The 19,321-nt window shown below is 43.7% G+C and overlaps 1 protein-coding gene across 2 annotated transcripts in view; it reads right to left on the bottom strand.

The window, feature by feature from the left end:
• The window catches only part of EXOC4 (exocyst complex component 4), a 406,844-nt gene that overhangs the window by 14,998 nt on the left and 372,525 nt on the right, over nucleotides 1–19,321 (bottom strand). For both annotated transcript variants that reach the window (XM_065743825.1, XM_065743826.1), the window contains 2 exons: nucleotides 16,026–16,204; nucleotides 14,420–14,579 (listed from right to left, as the gene is read on the bottom strand). In XM_065743825.1, coding sequence (XP_065599897.1) covers nucleotides 14,420–14,579; nucleotides 16,026–16,204 — 339 coding nt within the window. The remainder of the gene's footprint in view (nucleotides 1–14,419; nucleotides 14,580–16,025; nucleotides 16,205–19,321) is intronic.

Here is a 19,321-nt window from a genome sequence, read left to right as displayed (position 1 = left end):
GTGAGAGAACAAGGGGAAATGATTTCAAGCTCAAAAAGGGTAGATTTAGGTTAGATTTAAGGAAAAAAGTCTTTTACAGCAAGGGTGGTGAGGCACTGGAACAGGCTGCCCAGTGATGTGGTTTGATGTCTTGTCCCTGGAAACTTTCAAGGTGAGGCTGGTTCAAGCCCTGGGCAACCTGATGGAGCTGTGGGTGTCCTTGTCATTGCAGGGAAGTTGGATAGATGGCCTTCAAAGGTCCCTTCGAACTCCAAGGATTCTATGATTCTTTATGTACTGAACAGTGGTCCCTTGCTCTAGAGAAAGGCAGTGTAGAAACCATAGAAAATCAACTGGAGGTGAGAATATTCCCTGGCAGGAAGACAAATTACCTAATACCCTAATCATCAGTGCTTTAATATTACTGAAAAAGTTCCCAATATAATCAAAGACCTTTGCATCAGCCCCAGCTCTCAGCATCTCAAACGTGGAACAACAGTTTTAAAACTTTTCTATGTTCAACTCAGGTATGGCAACTGACACAGGAAAAGAAATCTCAGTGACACTGTGTGACACTGAGAGTGTCTAGAGCACATGGCAAGGTGAACACGTGCTGGCACATGTATGTTGGCATATTGCTGGTCACAGGGATCCTAGCATGTGCTCATCTCTGCAGTAGAAGACAAGCACCCAGGGAGCAAGGGTCTACTGAAAGTCCATGTCCTGGTGTCCCACCTCTGTCTGTGGCCAACAGTACGAGCCCAGAGAGGAGCAGGTCAGTCAGAGATCACAGAATCACAGAATCATTAAGGTTGGAAAAGACCACTAAGATCAACAAGTCCAACCATCGACTCATCCCTACCATGCCCACTAAACAATGTCACTCTGTGCCACATCTCTCCTTTTCTTGAACACCTCCAGGGATGATGACTCCACCACCTCCCTGGGCAGCCTTTTCCAATGCCTCAGCATTCTTTCTGAGGAAAAGCTTTTCCTAATATCCAACCTGGATATGTAACATTGATGATTGCCTAGATCATCTTCCCTGTCTCTGGGGACTTGCTGAGTCAGAGGGACGCCTCGAAGATACTCGGAAAAGTGCTCTTACCTCCGTAGGTATGAGCTACATTTCTTGGACTTCCTGGTCACGGAGAGATTTCCATCCATAATTTAAAGGAGCTGGAAACTTGTCTGGCTCTGCGATGTGACTTCTACACTGCATCCTACTGTTCAGATGTCTTGCTCTGCTCTAACCCCATCAGTATGGCATGACTTGACACTGTCACTTCCTCTCAGTTGTGCTGTTTATGCCCTTGGCTCATTTTCCCTCTTGCAGGAATTAGCCCTGTGCCACTGCAACCCCATGTTCCTTTGCCCTCATTCATGTCCTCAGCAGTGACTCTGAAAGCCACCCTTTCCAGAACTGGCCATTTCTGCACCATTTTCTTCCCTTATCAGCCATGCCCTGCCAACTAGTACACCATGCACATGAAACATTTCCGATTCCTGGGTGCCACTGCACCAGCAGGTCAAAACACTCCGCTCCCTGGCTCCATCTAATTAAGACAGAGACCTCTGCCAAAGATATGACTTCAGTGCATGGAAAAGTGCTGAGTGGCAATTCTTAAAAATGTATCACACAGCACCAATATCTGTGCCTTCTGAGCAGATTACTGGGTATGAAGCATTGCAGTTTCTAATGAGATCTGACTGACAGGGTAAACCAATCTGCTACTTAAGGACTTGCATGTGTCTTTCTATCTGTGGGGCTTGTGCTAGAAAGAAGCAGCCTACTGTGAAAAAGGCAGGACATTTTTCTAATTGCTTCCATTTGCAGGCTGGAGCTAGGCAATAGAGATGCATTTCAAGCTGACAATCCAATATTTACCTTTATATCAGCTGCAAACAAATGTCTGGGAACGTTGTTCTTTCCATATGGATGATCCTCCCTTTCCTTGCCTTTTTTTTCTTGTCTCACACCAATTTCCCTTCTTATGATCTCTCTCCTTTCTCTAACAGCTGTTTGCTGTGCATTTGCAAGGAACGTCCCCCCAAAAGTAACCACATCTGCAGCACAACTGCATACTTGTAGAACTGGCCTTTAATCACGGACGCAGAAGGCGATTTCTAATATCTACTTTTGGAGCAGAGACCTCAGACATGGGGTTCACATTCATGTATGCTCACAGGGATATGTGTTCCTGTGGGATGACTGAGGGTTTCTTCAGACTCAATCTGGAGCCTGGAGCTCTGACCTCTTTTAAACAGTGTCAATCAAGACAATCCGGGGCCAGGGGAGAGAGACACTTAAAAACAGTACTATCTCCAGGAAATGTAAGGCATGGGCACAGATTGTCCAGAGATAAGATAGATATCCCATTCTTGGAGACACTCAAGGTCAGGCTGGAGCAGGCTCTGAGCACTCTGATCAAGCTCTAGGTGCTCCTGTTCATTGAAGGGCTGTTGGACTAGATGGCCTTTAATGGTCCCTTTTCTTGTCACACCCTCAAAATCCAAAAGAATTTAATTGTCATCCCTTCCTTCTATCTCTCCTTAGAGAAGCTTCCCTGTAGCACAAGGCAGCTCCTATATCTCATAGGTAAGCATAGCCAGTGTTTGCCCAACAAGAGCAGAGGATCCCCTGAGCCCATGGCTTGTGTTGGTAGTTTTTGCTGCTGTCAAGGAGAAGAAAACTTTAAATCAAATGCAAAACCAACTGAATTCCTTACTCCCCTTCCTCACTTATCCCTGGAATGTAATCACTTATAGAACAATAATGATCATAAAAAATAATAAGACTGAACTGCAGTGGGCACAACTCCAAGCTGCTGGAGTTCAAGGAGCTCAAGGAGTTCAAGGACAAAGCTCTCACACACAGGGTTTGGGTGGTCCTGTGTGGAGCCAGGAGTTGGACTCAGTGATCCCAGTGGGTCCTTTCCAACTCTGGATATTCCTATGATTCTGCATATTCATTGGTATAAAAACAGGCTCAGAGCCTCCCATGAGGGCAAGAAGAACGTGAGACACTCCGCTCCTCCAGCTCTGCATGGTACACATGGTACACAAGCCCTGCATCCCTGGTCTGGGCTCTAACACACGTACCTCTGCTGCCCCAGGAAAAGCTGCAGGCACTTTTACGAGCCCACCCCTCCTTTTCAGCCATTCTGCTTGTGTCTTGAATTAAAAACCAGCATGTGTTTGCTCTGCAGGGGAGCTGTGCCACTCCATGAGGCATGCACATAGGTGACAGCCGCACTGGCTGAATGACAGCCATCTGCCACCAATGTGCAAGTCAGGACAAGGAGCACTGCCAGGTTGAATAGGGGGTTTGTGCCACAGCAATGCAGGAATGAATAAATGCTGAGGTCCTTAAAAAGGGATGGAGGAGAAGTTGTGGATGCCTCATCCTTGAAGGTGCTCAAGATCAGGCTGAATAGGCCCCTGTGCAACCAAATCTGGTGGGGGGCAACCAATGATTCTATGACATTGCTTTCTATTTTGGGACCACTCTGCCTGTGCAAAATTGACTTCTGTCCCTTGAAATCGCAAAATGCAAAATGGTCTTCCCTCTCCTGGATCCCCTTAGAAGACCTGGGGTCTTCCATGACTTTTGAGGAGAGCAGAGGAGAGGCGATGAGAGGCAAAGCGAAGAGAGGATTCTAAGATGAAAGGGGACCTACAAGGATCGTCAAGTCTGAGGCTCAGTGTGATTTCTGTTGCTTTCTGCATTTCTGCAGTGCAGGTGGATCCTGGGCAGCTCTTTCTACAATCATTGTGATCAAGCCTTTGAGAAACATGGCCACTCTGAGGCTATGGAAGAGCAGGGAACCAAGGGGAGTGAGGAAGAGAAGGCCTTGGGACTCTAGTGGGAGAAGAGGATTGGTAAAATGGAAGATTATGCAAGGAAGATTATGGAAGATTAAAGCAAGGAAATAAAACTGCTATCTGTTCACACAAAAGTCTGCCTAGCCCCTTTACAGCCAAAGCCAGTGGAGTACAATGTGTGTTATGCACTTATGTAAACCTGGAAATGAGATTTTACAGTCAGCTTTGTATTTCTATGGAATAAGAAAAGCCATATTAACTGTGGTACTTTCTGAATCTTGTGGTGGGGATGCAGTTTTGGTGCCCTGAGCTAAACCAAGCCCTGGTCTGAAGATTATGTATTTATTAGGGAGTCACAAGCACATGTTGAATGCACACCACATCATTGCTGACAACCTTCAACTTGTTCTCATTCTACATTTTAGCTGCAAACACCTACACTACCAAACTGTGTAGACAAAAAGAAAGTAGACACTGGTAAGTACTTCACTATTTGCAAGCAGGCACTGGGTACCAAGACTCACACCTACAGGATGTGTTTTCAAAACCTGGTCTGCAAAGAAAATCAACCCCACTCTAAGTTGAATCACGGAATCATTGAGGTTGGAAAAGACCTCTAAGATCATTTAGTCCAACTGCTCACCTACCACCAGTATTGCCCACCAAACCATGTCTCTAATGTACCACATCTCCACAGTTCTTTCACACCTCCAGGGATGGTGACTCGATCACTTCCCTGGGCAGCCTATTCCAGTGCCCAACAACTCTTTCACAGAAGTTTTTCCTAAAATCCAACCAGAATCTCCCCTGATGTAACTTAAGGCCATCACCTCTCATCCTGTTGTTATCTGGGAGAAGAATCTGACCCCACCTTACCACAACCTCCTCTGAGGGAGTTGTAGAGGGCAATAATGTCTCCTCTGAACCTCCTCTTATCCAGATTGAACAATCACAGTTTCCTCAGTCATTTCTCATAGCACTGTGTTCCAGATCCCCCCTCACAGCTTTGTAGCCCTTCTCTGGACATGTTCCAGGGCCTTGATGTCTTTCTTGTAGTGAAAAGCCCTAAAATGAAGACAGTACTCAAGATGCGGCCTCACCAGAGCTGAGTACAGAGGAATGATCATCTGCAGTGTTGGCTGCACTCTTTCTGATACAAGCCAAGATGCCATTGGCCTTCTTGGCTCACATTCAGCTGAGCATCAACCAACACCCACGGATCCTTTTCCTCTGCAGTCTTCCAGCCACCCTGATCCAAGCCTGTAGTGTTGCCTGAGGTTGTTGTGATCAAAGGGTAGGATTCAGAAGCTGGCCTTGTTGAATTTAAGGGCATTGGTCTCAGCCATTGAACCAGACTGTCCAGCTCTCCTCTCTAGGGCTTTCCTACCCTCAGACAGATCTATATTTCCCCCAGCTCAATGTCATTTGCAGAACTTACTGAGGGTGCACTCAATTTCCTCATTCAGGTTATCAATAAAGATATTAAACAAGATGGACCCAATACCCATCTCTGGGGAATACCACTCGTGACCAGTTGCCAGCTGGGCTTAATTCCATTCACCACCACTCTTTGTGCCCGGCCATCCAGCCAGTTCTTTACCCAACAAAGGATGTCATGTCCAAGCCATGGTCTGCAGCTTCTCCAGAATACTGTGGGATAAGTTGTCAAAGGCTTTGTACTGAAAGCCTGGATAAACAAAACTACCCAGTTTCAAAGTGGACAGCCAAAACATCCTGAACTTACATTGAAGTGTCTACAGTTCTACAAGTAACTGGTCAGTATTTCCTGGGAGACCAAAGTCACTAAAGGCAGAAAAAGCAAGAAGAAAAACTTCTAAAAAGAAAAATCCTTTCCCTTTAATTACCATTAGCAATGCAGCATGACAGAAAGAGATAAACACACATGCACCTACACAAATAAGGAGCTTGGGAACATAAAGTAATTACTTTGATTTTTTTTTCCCAGCGACATTCAAAACTTATTAGTCTCAAGAAACCACATATCAGCAAAAGACTGTCACCTCGGGGATAAATGAGGAATTTGTAATTCATTTCCAGGAGAATATATCCTGACGTTGTTAATGCAGAATGGGAGCGTGTTGTGGCCAAGTCTAGGAGCCAAAAACACTTCTTAAAAAATGTTTATTTGTGTCTTCCTGAGCTTGTGTCCCTGGAAATGTGAACGCATGGCTGGCTGAGAAGTTCACCTCCATTGATTGTTTCACTAACACACCAAGAACCAAGCGAAGAAAGTCAATGAAATCTCTCTGTTTTTCAGTCCATTTCCAGTGTAGGAAAATTGAATTAATCTCTTTACTTGGAGCAACTCAAACAACCACATGAAAATCATTACAGAGGCCACTAAAACCTCTATCTTTAAAGGTTACAGTGTGAAGATTAAAAGCACCTCCGGGAAAACGCGAAATGGCTGATCAAAATTCAATGTTGAGTCAACAGTGGAAAGCCCAGGCAGGATGGCCACCTTCCAGCACCCAATGGATATTTTAAGATGCTTTTTCTGCCATATGGAGTGATACTGATGAAGAGAGGATGCTATGTGACTCTGCACATTGCAGCGTTTGGACGTTAGGGACGTAGGAAGTGCCAAACAATTTCAGATCCCTAATTCCTTTAATAGGGGGCTGCTACCTGGTGTAAATCCTCTCGAAGGTGCTTATGGATTGATGTGCCCATCTACAAAGGTACCTCCCAACCTGGGCATCCATGGAGGTGGCCCTGCATCTCGTTCCAATTGGTTTAAAGCAATTTAGAAAATCACATCCTAAAGGTGCTCACTTATCACCACTCACTGGAAAGGACTAAGGGCAACCAGCTCTGATGGAAACACGACTGTGGTAGATCTTTAGTTACAGAGCAAGTATTTACCATCTCCATGGGTCAATGCGTGCATCCAAAAGTTAAATTCAGGCTTGGATGCTTTGGTGGACATGAATGTGTATTTTTGGGTTTCCAGGGCCTCCTTTTCTGCAAAATGCCTGGTGAGTGTTTTAATTACAAAGCCAACAAAATCCCTTCCTTGAGGAATTCATAATCCATGCAGCCACCTAAGGAAGGAGAGGGACATGCTGTCATTACCCGGTGGTTCAAGCCACTTTCTTTCCGTCTTCATGTGCTCAAGTGCTCTCATTAAGCAAAAATTACTTAAGGACAAACAGGAGAAATGGCATCCCCCAAGAGTCAGGTCCTTTGCTTCTGAACAGCTGGCAAATCACCATCTTGGACTTTTTTTTTCTAAAAGGAAGAAACAGCAGCAGGCAAAGCATTTCCAAGATACACAGAGTGAATGAGAAATCTGCTACTCAGCAAATTTGAGAACAAAAGTTGTCCATCCTTGGGCTGGAGTGAGGCCAAAGATGGAGGAGGGAAGAGTATTAATGCCTTCTGCACAAGGATGAGCTCGTTCCTCTTGTTGCATCTCTTGTGCTACCTACAGCGATTCTTTTATTCACACCTGATATCTTACCCTAATTTAAAGTTAAGTTCCATTTGCAGTAACATTATCATTTCAGAGCCTTACACCTCATTTCTTTGTTCCCTCTCCTTTGATTGTGCCAGCACAGCTGTCTGCAAGGCCAGTTGTGAACCAGACCAGTGAGCTGATCCTGCCAAAAATGAGGAAAAAATGATGTAAAAAGCAAACTATATCCCTTCTCCCCAAGATGGATCACTTTCCCTCCCTAATTTACTGCGTTGTATCAGTGCTTGCTATGCTGACATAGTCAAAAGAACAGGCAGGGGAAGATGGCATCATGGAGTAATAGGCGATCACCACTGCAAATCTGCACCAAACCTATAGGGTTTCATGATGCTCTCCTCATATACAACAGAGTGATGTAAAATGTCAAGATATTTTGTTGGTACGACCTATGTGTTTTGCACGGGTAATAAAATACAACATATCTCAGAGGTAGTCTTCGAGATGAGACTGTGAAAGTACCAAGTGCTGTTCTGGGAAGGAGTATTTTAGAGAAACCAGAGGTGTTTGGATCTATTCACATCTGGGTTAGGATGCTACAAGGTGGGAAGATCACAGAATCATTAAGGTTGGAAAAGACCTCTCAGATCATCCATCATCAGACTATCCAACCACTAACCCATCCCTACCATGTCCACTAAGCCACATCTTTCAGTGCTACATGTCCACATTTCTTGAACATCTCCAGAGACCCCACCACTTTCCCGGGCAGAGGTCTGCTTTTGAGGCAATACCTGGAAGCGATGTGTGGCTCCACAAAAGAAGCTCATTTGCTGGCCTTGGCAAGGCTTCTTTTCCCAAAATGATGAACCTGGACAGACAAGAGATGGCTTCTGAGCCCTGCAAGGATGTGGGACTCGGAGTATGAGTTCCCACTGCTCTGGTGAGATGACCTGAAAACCATTTTCAGACTTCAAGATGCACTGCCTCTCCTGTACATCTCAACATCATGACCCAGTGATTCAAAGAAAAAGCTGCCCAAACTCTTTTCTTAAACACTGATGGATGTAAAACTTAAATCCAAACTTCATCAAACTCTTAACCTTAGGAAAAGATAAGAAGTCTTTTGGTTCCTGGCCCTGCAAGGAGATGTGGTACATGCATGAGACTGAAACACCTGATTTTGACACAGATGTGCTACATAGAAATATCTGACTCACAATGAACAAGGATCCATCTGTGATCTCGTCTTCTTCCAGTCTTGAGCTGGCACCTTACTGCAAATGTTCTGTATTGCAGTCAGAAACCCCAAGAAACAGCTCTACAAAATGGCACAAAGGCATAAATTGATGCCCTATTAATACTCATAGCAGCTGCAGATTTAACTGGAAATTAAACTCCATGGATGGGTAATTTGTTCCAGCATAGTTTTAATGCACATGTAGTGGGGTGGCTGCTTGGGATGCACAGGGCATCACCTGGCAGCACCCATCTGGTGAAGGACCATATGGGGACACAGTCTCTCATCTCCCAAAGCAGTGGAAAAATGGGAGAAAGGGCAGGGAGCCATCAAGCTGAGGGATGTTTTTAATCCTTTATAGTTGGGATTTTTGGTTAATGCAGTGAAACCACTAATTACAGCTAATTAAACCTGCACTGAGATCAAAGCTCAGTGGAAACTACAGGGGGGAGAAAACAAGAGAGAAAAGAAAGGAAAAGAAAATACAGATTTTGTTGTAACCAAGTCCTTAATTGAAAACTAAAGCAGCTTTGTTAATTAAAAACAGCAAAACCAAAATGAGGGCATGCTTTACAGATACACAACATGAGTCCAGCACTGAGATGGAGATAACACATCTTTCCCACGCTGTCAGCAAAGAAAAGCTTTTCTTCCAGAGCCTGTTCTGCTTCTGGCTCCTCTGTATGGATGGGTCTTTCCATGTTGGAAAGTGTGGGTGAGTTTTACCTTCCACAGCACTAACCACATTGGGCTACAAAGTGAGGAGACAGGAATTAACACTAACACATCTATGGTTTTTATGAATAAGTTTTTCTCTTTAATGCTGTACCAAGAGGATGTTTGATCCATACAGCTGTCCGGCCCTAACAAGACATTATAGGATAGGTATATGTGCACTTATCCAATACTGGGAGCCACACACATTTTCCAGACATCTGCTGTCACTGTCGTGCAGAGGAAGAACATTTAACGTGTGTTGAAATCCCACCCCAAATCTTGTAACCCATCAGTTTGGGAGTATCTCATGGCTATTTCATGATGTGGCTCTGTTGTACTTTGTAACCAAAATTCCTTTCTGTGGCCTGCAGAAGAGGTGATGACTTAGGTCAACAGGGACCCAAGATTTTAGGCAATGGCTGCTCCTTGGCCACAGGTCTCATCTGTTTTGGTCTTTCCCTCATGCCCACAGCCCTATTTCTGGTTCCATGTCATATCACATACTCAGTAATTAATATTATGGTGCTTGGCACCCAAATTTTGTAATCAACCAATGTGAGGTTTGTTCAAATAAAATAATCTTAAATGGCCCAAATTTGCTGTTTGGAATGCTGTCCAGTTCTGAAACACAAGTGAAGAGAGGTAGTAGAGAGTATTGCAGAGGGACCTGAGAGTAGAAGAACAGTTTGTCAATGAATCAAGGGGATCCAGGTTCCAATCTGCTTAACCTGGGGTTCAACATGCACAAGTTCATGTATACGTCAAAACTAAAATCAAGAAGAGAAATAATATCTGGCAATGAAAAGGACATAGAGCACTGAGATCTCTAATGCACACTGCCTTCCCTTACCCTCCACAGCACCCAGTAGATGGCAGCATGTTATTGCTTATTCAACTTGTATGGGACAGTATCAAGCAGGAGGCATACATTTCTCCTGACTCTACAATTAAACAGAAGTGTCCTCTGCCTGCTAGTCGAGGCAGGAAAGGAAACCAAAATACTGAGCACCCAAATCAGAACTGTACTCTGCAAAAAAGGCCCCTCCAAAATCCCACTCTCTCAAAGAGTTGGATGGGACAGCTCTGCCACCTCCATGGATGTTTGAGCTGAAAGCAATGTTCCTGTTTGCACTGGGAATTTTAGCACAAGGCCATCTCTGCCTTTTGCTATCAGCTGAGCAACAATGAAATTCAGAAGGCCAATGCCCACTCTGTTGCTGAGATTCATTCAAAATTAGAAAAACAAAGGGTTTTCTAGGTGCCAGAGCAGAGCTCAGAAGGATTTGGTGTTTCCCAGTCCACACTTACTTTAAAACCAGTACAAGAACTGGTGCATCTCTCCCCTGACACTGTCGGTGGCTGTATGGGTGCAGGGAAGGTGTGTGCCCCGAGGATGTAAGTATCCAGGTGTTTACATCATAGCATCACAGGTGTCACTGTCTGATCTGAGGACAACTGCTGACATCTTCTCCCTGTGCCTTTTCACTGGGGACTTCTCCAGGGTGGCCAGGATCCATCAGCAGTGACAATGTGGGTGTCATGTCTATTAGAAAGATGTGGTCAGAGCCAATGGTTCCCTTCAGCAGCAGGGAAAGAGGTTGGTGGTCCTTTGGTATGGATGGTCATTGCAACTGCTAGCTTGAATGGTAGCAGCAAGGAAACCTTTAATCTGCTCTCAGGTATACAGACACCTCTGGTTTACTACAAAGGGAAGAAGAACACTTTCAGACCCAGTAATGAAGAGTAGCACCACTCAAAATCCGTTATCTGAGAGGTTAGAATTGTACTGCTTTGTATGAAACAGACATATTTCACCACTGGTCCCCTCCCTTCCCTCACAACCAACTCCATTAAATTTTGGGAAAAGGGCAATTTTATCACTGCTATGCGCCTGAAAAGGTGTATTTTTTTTCCCAATGGAAAATGAACATCTAAGAATGGAATGCTATTTTCTGTAAGGATAAGTCTCAACAGAAACCTGAGCCTTTTTTGAATGCCGCTGATGAAATCGCTGCATAAACATGTAATTATATTTCAGGTGGATAGAGAGGAGGTAAAGGAGACAGATGGAAAAAGATCTGAACTGAAATCTGTATTTGAAGCTGGATTTTATCCCTGTAATGGCATAAATGTAATTCTGGGTCTGAAACTGAAGAGAATGCGGAGGTATTTAGAATCCATGCTCTATTCTAGACTTGGCAGCATGTGACTAGATGCTATATACAGAAAGAAAATACTGTTTTTTCTTTAATATAATAGTGCATGTCCTAATCATTGCTTGTGTTTCTGCTGGCCTAGATAATGAACACACGTAAGGGAAAACCTCATTTGTATTTGCAGGAAATTCAACATGACACAAGTCCTTTTGTGATACCTCAGCAGTCAGAACCAGCCTATTTTAGCCTTTCTTCTAGCAGTGGAGTTACCCCTTCCTACAGCTCACAGAACTTATTTTTTCCATTGGAAAAGTGCTCCAGCTCTGCTTTATGATGCTATGCAGAGAGTTTCCCTGCCCCAATCCGTCTTGAATGAAGAATCTCCAAGTGAAACCTATATGAAACAGATTCTCCCCCTTCCATGGTACTAATCCCAAAGCAACACATGTTGCCAGAGCCCGGTGCCACCTGCAGGTTACAAATCTTCTGAAGAATGTGGTTTAACCAGCAAGAGTCTCACCACAACCACCTATATTAAACGGGTTAGGATTTTGCTGTGAACCCTCCATGTGTTTTTGGCTTCAAAAGAGGAAGATCTTCCGTGTCCACCTTTCCTGATTGGGGTTTCTATTGCCTATGAATGAAATCACCTATTGGGACAGAGATGAAAGGGGATTACCAGTGCTCTTCGGGGCACATAAACAGCTTTGAAGAATTGTAAAGTCATAAAGGTTGGAAAAGACCACTAAGATGATCCAATCCAAACCATCCCCACCATGCCCACTAAGTCATGTCCCATAGTGCCACATCTCCATATTTCTTGAACATCTCCGGAGGTGATGACTCCACTGCCTCCCTGGGTACCCTGTTCCAGTGTCTCACCATTCTTTCTAAGAAGAAATACTGCAAAAGTGAAAAATCAAACCAACAACAACCAAACCTCAAAACAAAAGCAAGACACTCAAGACAATTCTGAAGGTCTTGAGGACCTTTCTCAAGAGGTCCACTTTCTGTCACAAACTTGAGCCAGTCTGTTTCAGATGAGGCTCAGATCAAACCTGGAGGGCAAAGAGCTCTGCAAGTCGCAATACTTACGATATCTTTCCCAGTTGGAGAGGAGCCCATGATTTCTAATGAAGTTCCTCAAAGGAATAGAGTACATGCTGAATTATTTTGCATCAGGGGAAATATCTACAAAGACCATGTATAGAATAGTGAGCCACAAAGTGGGCTAGATTCACTTCAGAAATCTCCTGTCCCATTCCTTAACTACAGCTCTCTGCAAAACTGAGGCAAGTAGGGAATTTACCTCAGTTAACAGGAAGTGTAGGGAGAAAGGTAGAAAAGGAAAGTGAGTAGAATCAAAGAATCATCAAAGTTGGAAAAGACCTCTAAGATCATCTAGTCCAACTGCTCACATGCCTACCACCAATATTACCCACTAAATCATGTCCCCCAAGTGCCACATGTCCACATTTCCTGAACACTTACAGGGATGGTGACTCCGCCACTCCCTGGGCATCCTGTTCCAATGCAATCACCCATCTTCTGGAGAAGTTTGTCCTAATATCCAACTGAACGTCCCCTGGCACAACTTGAGGCCATTCCCTCTCATGTTATCCCTTCTCGAATTCTGTCACTGCTCTTGTATGTGAAATAACCACTTACTCTCAACTTCCCTCCTTTAAAAAGGCAAAATTGGTAGCTAGCCACCATGCAAAGCATTTCAGATCTCTCTATATGAGAGAGATCACAGAAGCACAAATCACTTCTATCCCACACTGATGCTATTTTATGCTTTTTGGGTGTGAATAGTTATGTTTATTTTATAGTTGGAATAGACCTCAGTAACTGAAGCCTCTCAGGTAATGTGAGGACTTGCTCAGGCAGTTGTACATTAAGGTGAGCAGAGCATGGTTCAAATGCACAAGGCAGATGCCTTGTATATGTAAAAGGGTAATCCAGATAACAAGCATTCAGAAGCCATCTAAAGAAGAAAAGAATAAAACATATTCCCTAGATCACAGAAGTCTACCCCAAAAGAAAGAGGGAAGCAATGCAGTCAAAAAAGCTAAAAACAAAACAAAACAACAACAACTAGGAAAAAGCTGCTGAATTTGTTTTATGGGGAGAAATTTGCATGTATAGAACAGGTATCTCAGTGAGTTCTCAGTGAAGGTACGCAGCATCTCAAATGGTGCAGGAGAAAATCTATGTGCTATATAACCCATACAGTATACGTGGGTTTGATATTGTGAAAACTGCTGGCATGGCACACCATCCATCAAACAAGATCAGAAGGGGGGAAACATGCTCCCTCCTCACCCTTCCCTTCAAACTCCACGTCAAATTATGCAGCACTACAAGTCACAGATCTGTGGTTGTTCAACCCAGATCGCAAAGACCCATCGGAAAATGGCCAGCACCACGCCAGCCTTCAACAGCACTTGGTCAGCATTTCATTAGTTGGGTGCCAGTTTCTGTCAGCATATGATAACGTCCTGCTCTGCCTGCCAAAAAAAACTGGGCTAATTTATTTAACATTTCAACAGATCAGGGAAAAAAAAAAAAAAGCATTTTAAAAAGGAAAGACTCAATTTGGGAACTTTATTCCCTGGGGAATTAGTAATGGATCTATTGCTCTCACTCTCTTCTCTCTCCCCCAGGCCTCAGCATTCATAACATCCCCACGTCAATGTTATTATGAAAAGACTAATTCAATAATGAGATCACTCCCCATATGAGAGCCCAAGTAAATGAAGCACTCAGTCATATCCACTCTCCCTCCTCTAAGGGAGTCATGCTTCTCCAGTAATTCAGTCACCAAGAGCGATGGACAAATGGTGAGACCAATGATTTCCAGTGTGGGCAGTGGGTCACAGCTGAGTGTCATGTAAAGCTACTGCCATCTGAGCTTACACGCCTTCAATTGCAAGTTCCAGGCTCATACTTCATCGTATCATCCATCCAGTTGCACAGTGAGTGGTGAAACCTCTGGAAGGAGCTACCTCTCTATGTGCAGGCATCAAAATAGTAACGAACACAATTATAGGGTTCTTAGCTCACCTTGCAAAATCCAGGTCAGCCTCACGTGACATAGTGATGTTTGTCAGGTTCTGCTGGAGGATGAAAATGTTCCTACACATTTTCTTGATGCCAGATTCGCTGATGCGCTTGAAGTAGTGGGCACCGTTGATAAGAATGCAGGAGATGAGGTGGCCCAAACCTGCAAAGGAAGGAAAGAAACCAACAATGAAGTCAGAGGAGAAAGCTATTTAGTGACAATAACTGATCACAAAACCCAGGAATGGGCATGGAATGGGCGCATGCAAACTAGAATGAGAGATACACCAGGCTGCATCTGGAAACACTCTTCACCATCTTGCCTGTGAATTTTTTTCCTTTCCTCCAGGTTTTTTTATTAGCAAAAATACAACAAAATGACAAAAAACACTACAAAAACTCCAAGCTACACTATTGTAGCCATTGATTTTTACAGGACACTCCAAGGTTTATCATAACATCCCTTTCCATCCCTCTCTCTCTAGAAGATCAATGGACCACTATTACTTCTTCAAGATGATACTATTTTGATCTATTATCAAGGATAGTATTTCTTCCTGGCAAATTCTCAGACCACAAGAGTAAAAATGAGCTGCATTTCAATGCGCTTGACGTGCAGCTTCTCTGATCAGTCCTGGATAGTTTCCTTTGATTGAGTGATGTCTTCATCTTTCCTCTGCCGCTGAAGGACATGGCAGGCTGTTGAAAGTCACAGGGAATCTCAGAATCTGATGTACCCACACATGAAGCATTGCAAATAGAAAAAATGTAGCCCAGTTCACTCACTAAGGGGTTCTGTAAAAGACTACAGACATCGATTAAAAATCTGAATTAAGAAAATATGCTCATGCTTAGGCAACCTAAATGCTGATCAGAAGAAGGCTAATGAGGCTTGCAAAGCCTTCATCCCTGCTAGCAATGCAATGAGTGCATTTCCAGTCCCCACTCTTCCGATTTTGACATCCACACTCCCTGGCACACAATAAGACAACTGTGCGTCAGCACCACAAATAAATACAGGGGAGATGAACCAAGATGCAATTCATATTCTCCAAGGTAATCACAACAGATGAGACATCACAAGAACTAATGTTCTCAAAATCTAATTTTAGTACTGGAATGGCTACACTTCGGATAGGAACTGTGCTATAATAGAGCTGTGTCTGCAATACATATGAATTCCCTATGGCTTCCTGAAGAACTGTCCTGCATGTACATCAGCCTACTCTTCCTGTGCTCAGAATGGGATGACTGTTTCTATCACAGACACACAGAAATGGTAAAGAGGCAACAAGTTTTTGACTGCATTATGTTAGCATGGGTCTCATTTATCAATTTGCTGTGGATGGAAATAGTAGCACACTGTGTGTTTGAGTAATAGAATCGTTTGAGTTGGAAGGGACCTTGGAAGGGCAACCTGTCCCAGTGCCTCACCATTCTTATTGTAAATTTTTTTTCCCTTATATCCAATCTAAATCTCCCCTGTTCTAGTTTGAAACTGTTTCCTCTCATCTTACCCTGAAAGACAGTACTTCTGAGCTCTGTGATAAAACTGAAAAATCACTCCATAAGAACCAAACTCTTACAAACTCGTTGGCAAATGTCTGACCTTCGAAGATGTACTGGAACTTGTGCTGCTGGAGGCTGGCACTCATGGCTTCCTCAATAGCACTGATGTCCTTATTGAGCCGGACAACAAGGGGGTCATAGTCCATGCTCTCCACATTGGCAACGATGGCATAGTTCCCTTGTTTGGCCAGTGGGATCAGGTAGTGGAAACAATGAACTCTACAAGACAGAAGACAGAAACGTTAAAACACAACTACTTCAACATTAAAATATCAGTGGGTATTACTCAGAAGTGGTTCTGGGCAGAAAAAAACCATAGTGGCACACTTATTTTCATGGAGAGAAATGCTAGCAATGCCAGCTGAACAACTTTGCACATCCAAGTCGTCTAAAAGCTGTGCAGATCCCAAAGAAGACAGTGAAAAGCTATCCACAGAAACATGTCTGAAGAGCCAAATGATTTGGACAAAGAAAAGTATGTCTCCACTGCTTGTTCTGTTTTTGGTTTCTCAGTCAGGACTGGAAAGAAGGAGAAAAACTGAAGGGGCCATTCCCTTGTGAGCAAAACATCCCTCACAGTCTGGATGCCAGCTGCAAAGCTGCCTACTCCCAGGACACCAAGCAACTCCAGGAGGCTTGGAGGATGTATGCATCTTCCAGTGCCCTTCTTCCCTTGCTCTGATGTGAAGATCTAAGAGAATCTTTTTTAAAAATCTCACTACCAGTCCACGGAGTCCTTCAAAGTTTCCAATTTTTAGATAATTACCTCAATTTTTATCATGCATTAGCCAGGTCCCAAGAAGAATCACAGAACTGTTTGAGTTGGAAAGGACCCTTGAAGATCGTCTAGTCCAACTCCACTGCAATGAACAGGGCTATCTACAGCTCAATCAGGTTCTGATGAAGAGGATTTCTGAAACATCTCTGAAGTGGTTAGGGCTGCCAAGGAGGGCAGTTGTTACTTTTATTTCTCCCTCCAAACACCAGCATGTTTGTGGTGACCTTGACGTGGCTTTGTGATTAGGTCTTCTGAAAAGCACTGCCGATTACGTGGTGGAAAAATATATATAGGATAGTGCAGGGATGCAGAGGAGCTACTGAGCGTAGTTAAGCTCTCTTGGACAACAATCTTTCATTTTTTGGAATAATAGAAACCAGTGAAACAAAAAAGCCCCAAGCGCACTACTTACCATGACAATGTATTAAATGCACCAGAGGCAAAGTGCTACCTGATAATTTTCCTTCTAAAGTTTAAGCAAGTAAAATATTATTTTAAGAAATGAGTGGCTACATCTGCATTAAATACATCCTCCTCTTGACCTGCTGTTGTCCTGTCCTGAGAGGAAAATACAAAGGATCCTCTATTAACATTTCACCATCACGGTGAAATGCCAAGTGCCTTTTCACCAGGTCCTCCATTCTCAAACGTGTTGGTTCAGCAGCACTTCAATACCAATGCTCCTTGTGTGTATTGTTAGACCTAGTAGTACGTACAACTGGAAAAAAATACTGATCCAGGAGGCATTCAATGGTAAACTGAAGGCCAAGATTGGATGTTTTCCCAAACATTTAATATGACTGGAACTTCTTCTTTCTGGTTTGCCAGATGTGTTGATCTGTTGGCAACATGCCTTATCATCATTTCTTCCAGCAAAGGAAAAAGTCCTGTGCACTCACATTTTGTCCACTAGGGTTCTGCAAAAATCTGTAGTTAGGTCATTTCTCTTGAACTCATAGTGGAAAATGCTATGATCAGTGAAGTCAATAGCAAAACTCCTTTGACTTTTGCAATTCCTGGGTTTCATTCATATCACTCAATGGGGACTGGGATCAGGAGTTTGGTTGGACTCTTCTGAATTTCATCTGTCAGAGAAACATAGCCAAACTGCAGCCTGGGTGAAATATCCCTTGCATTCAAAGTTTAACTCAGGGTCAGCACACTGAGACATAACATTCATGCCAGACTGGTTGGCTCAAGCAGCACTGAGCTGTGTTGGGATGGGAGATATGGGTACATGCCCCATTCCTAGAGATGTTCAAGGTCAGGCTGGACTGGGCTCTGAGCATCTGATGGAGCTGTAGATGTCCCTGTTCATTTCAGGGGAGTTGGACTAGATGACTTTTAAAGGCTGCTTCCAACCCAGTTCTATGAAGCTCTAAGTTGTGATGAGTTAAGTTCTGGTTTTTGCATCCCAGTCCTCATGGAAAATATCCTTGAGGTGGCCATCAAGAGCAAGTTCAATCTAGGGCAACCTCCAGAGTGAAAATGTATCTATCCTTTAACACCTGCTCCTATATATTGCTATACAGGTATTTTTTTTTAATAGTAAAACATGGTAACAGATTAAATAGTCTGAAATTCCATGGTTATTTGTAAGAAAAGAATCATAGAATTGTTTGAGTTGGAAGGGACACTTAAAGGTCATCTAATCCAGCTCCTCTGCAACAGGGACACCCACAGCTCGATCAAATTGCTCAGTCCAGCCTGACCTGGAATGCCTCCAGGGATGGGGCATCCACCACTTCTCTGGGCAACCCTAAAAGAAATGGTTAACGATCTGAAAGTGCCAGCAGGTTTCATTTAAGTAAGCAGATGTAAACCCAAGGAACAGGTTCTCAAGGACCAAAGACTCTGGGTCATGCTCAGATAGTTTTGGAGGAGAATCCAACCCCAGGGTCATGCCAATCAGAATCTGCCAAAGCTGTGAACAAATGGAGGGTCCCTAAGGTAGGAGAAAACCAAGAGGATTGTCTTAGAGTATCAACCCCTCTTCTGCTGTCTGCAGCAGTGAAAATTGTCCTGAATTCTGTATGTACCTATTTCTACTTAACCAAAGTGTGATGGAAAACCAGAAACCCATTCAGCCTGGTGCCCATATCATGAGTCTGGGTTAGCCCTGGCATCACCTTGCATTACACTGCAGCTGGAAAGCTGCTCCATTTTCATATTTTAACAATCTTTTCTTCAAATCCTTCAAGCCCCAGCTCATCTGTGATGCCTGCAATCAAGTGGGTAGCAGATGATGAATAGCAGCTTGAAGGGCTGCTGACAATAACTGATGTGTATTTTTTTAAAGCAACATACTGACTTCGTGAGAGCTCTGTCAATGTACACGAAGACAAAATATGGCTCAGGATATGTCACGGAAGAACAAAACGATGGCCCATCAAGGCTCATTGCCTGCTTATGACATCCACTCATATCTGATGCTTCAGAAAAAGGGAAGCAATGAAAATACACCTGGCCAACTCATAAGGGACAAATGTCTCCTCAGCCCCAGAGTGGACAGCTGTCGGCCTGAAGAAAGGGATTTGCTGCTTTTGATCTTTGCATGT

The sequence above is a fragment of the Cyrtonyx montezumae genome, unplaced genomic scaffold (genome assembly GCF_038088225.1).
Source record: "Cyrtonyx montezumae isolate F1298 unplaced genomic scaffold, pur_monq_1.0 scaffold_3, whole genome shotgun sequence".
NCBI classification, from domain to species: Eukaryota; Metazoa; Chordata; class Aves; order Galliformes; family Odontophoridae; genus Cyrtonyx; species Cyrtonyx montezumae.
Note: the sequence above shows the minus strand (reverse complement) of the source record. Positions and strands in the feature narration are given on the sequence as shown.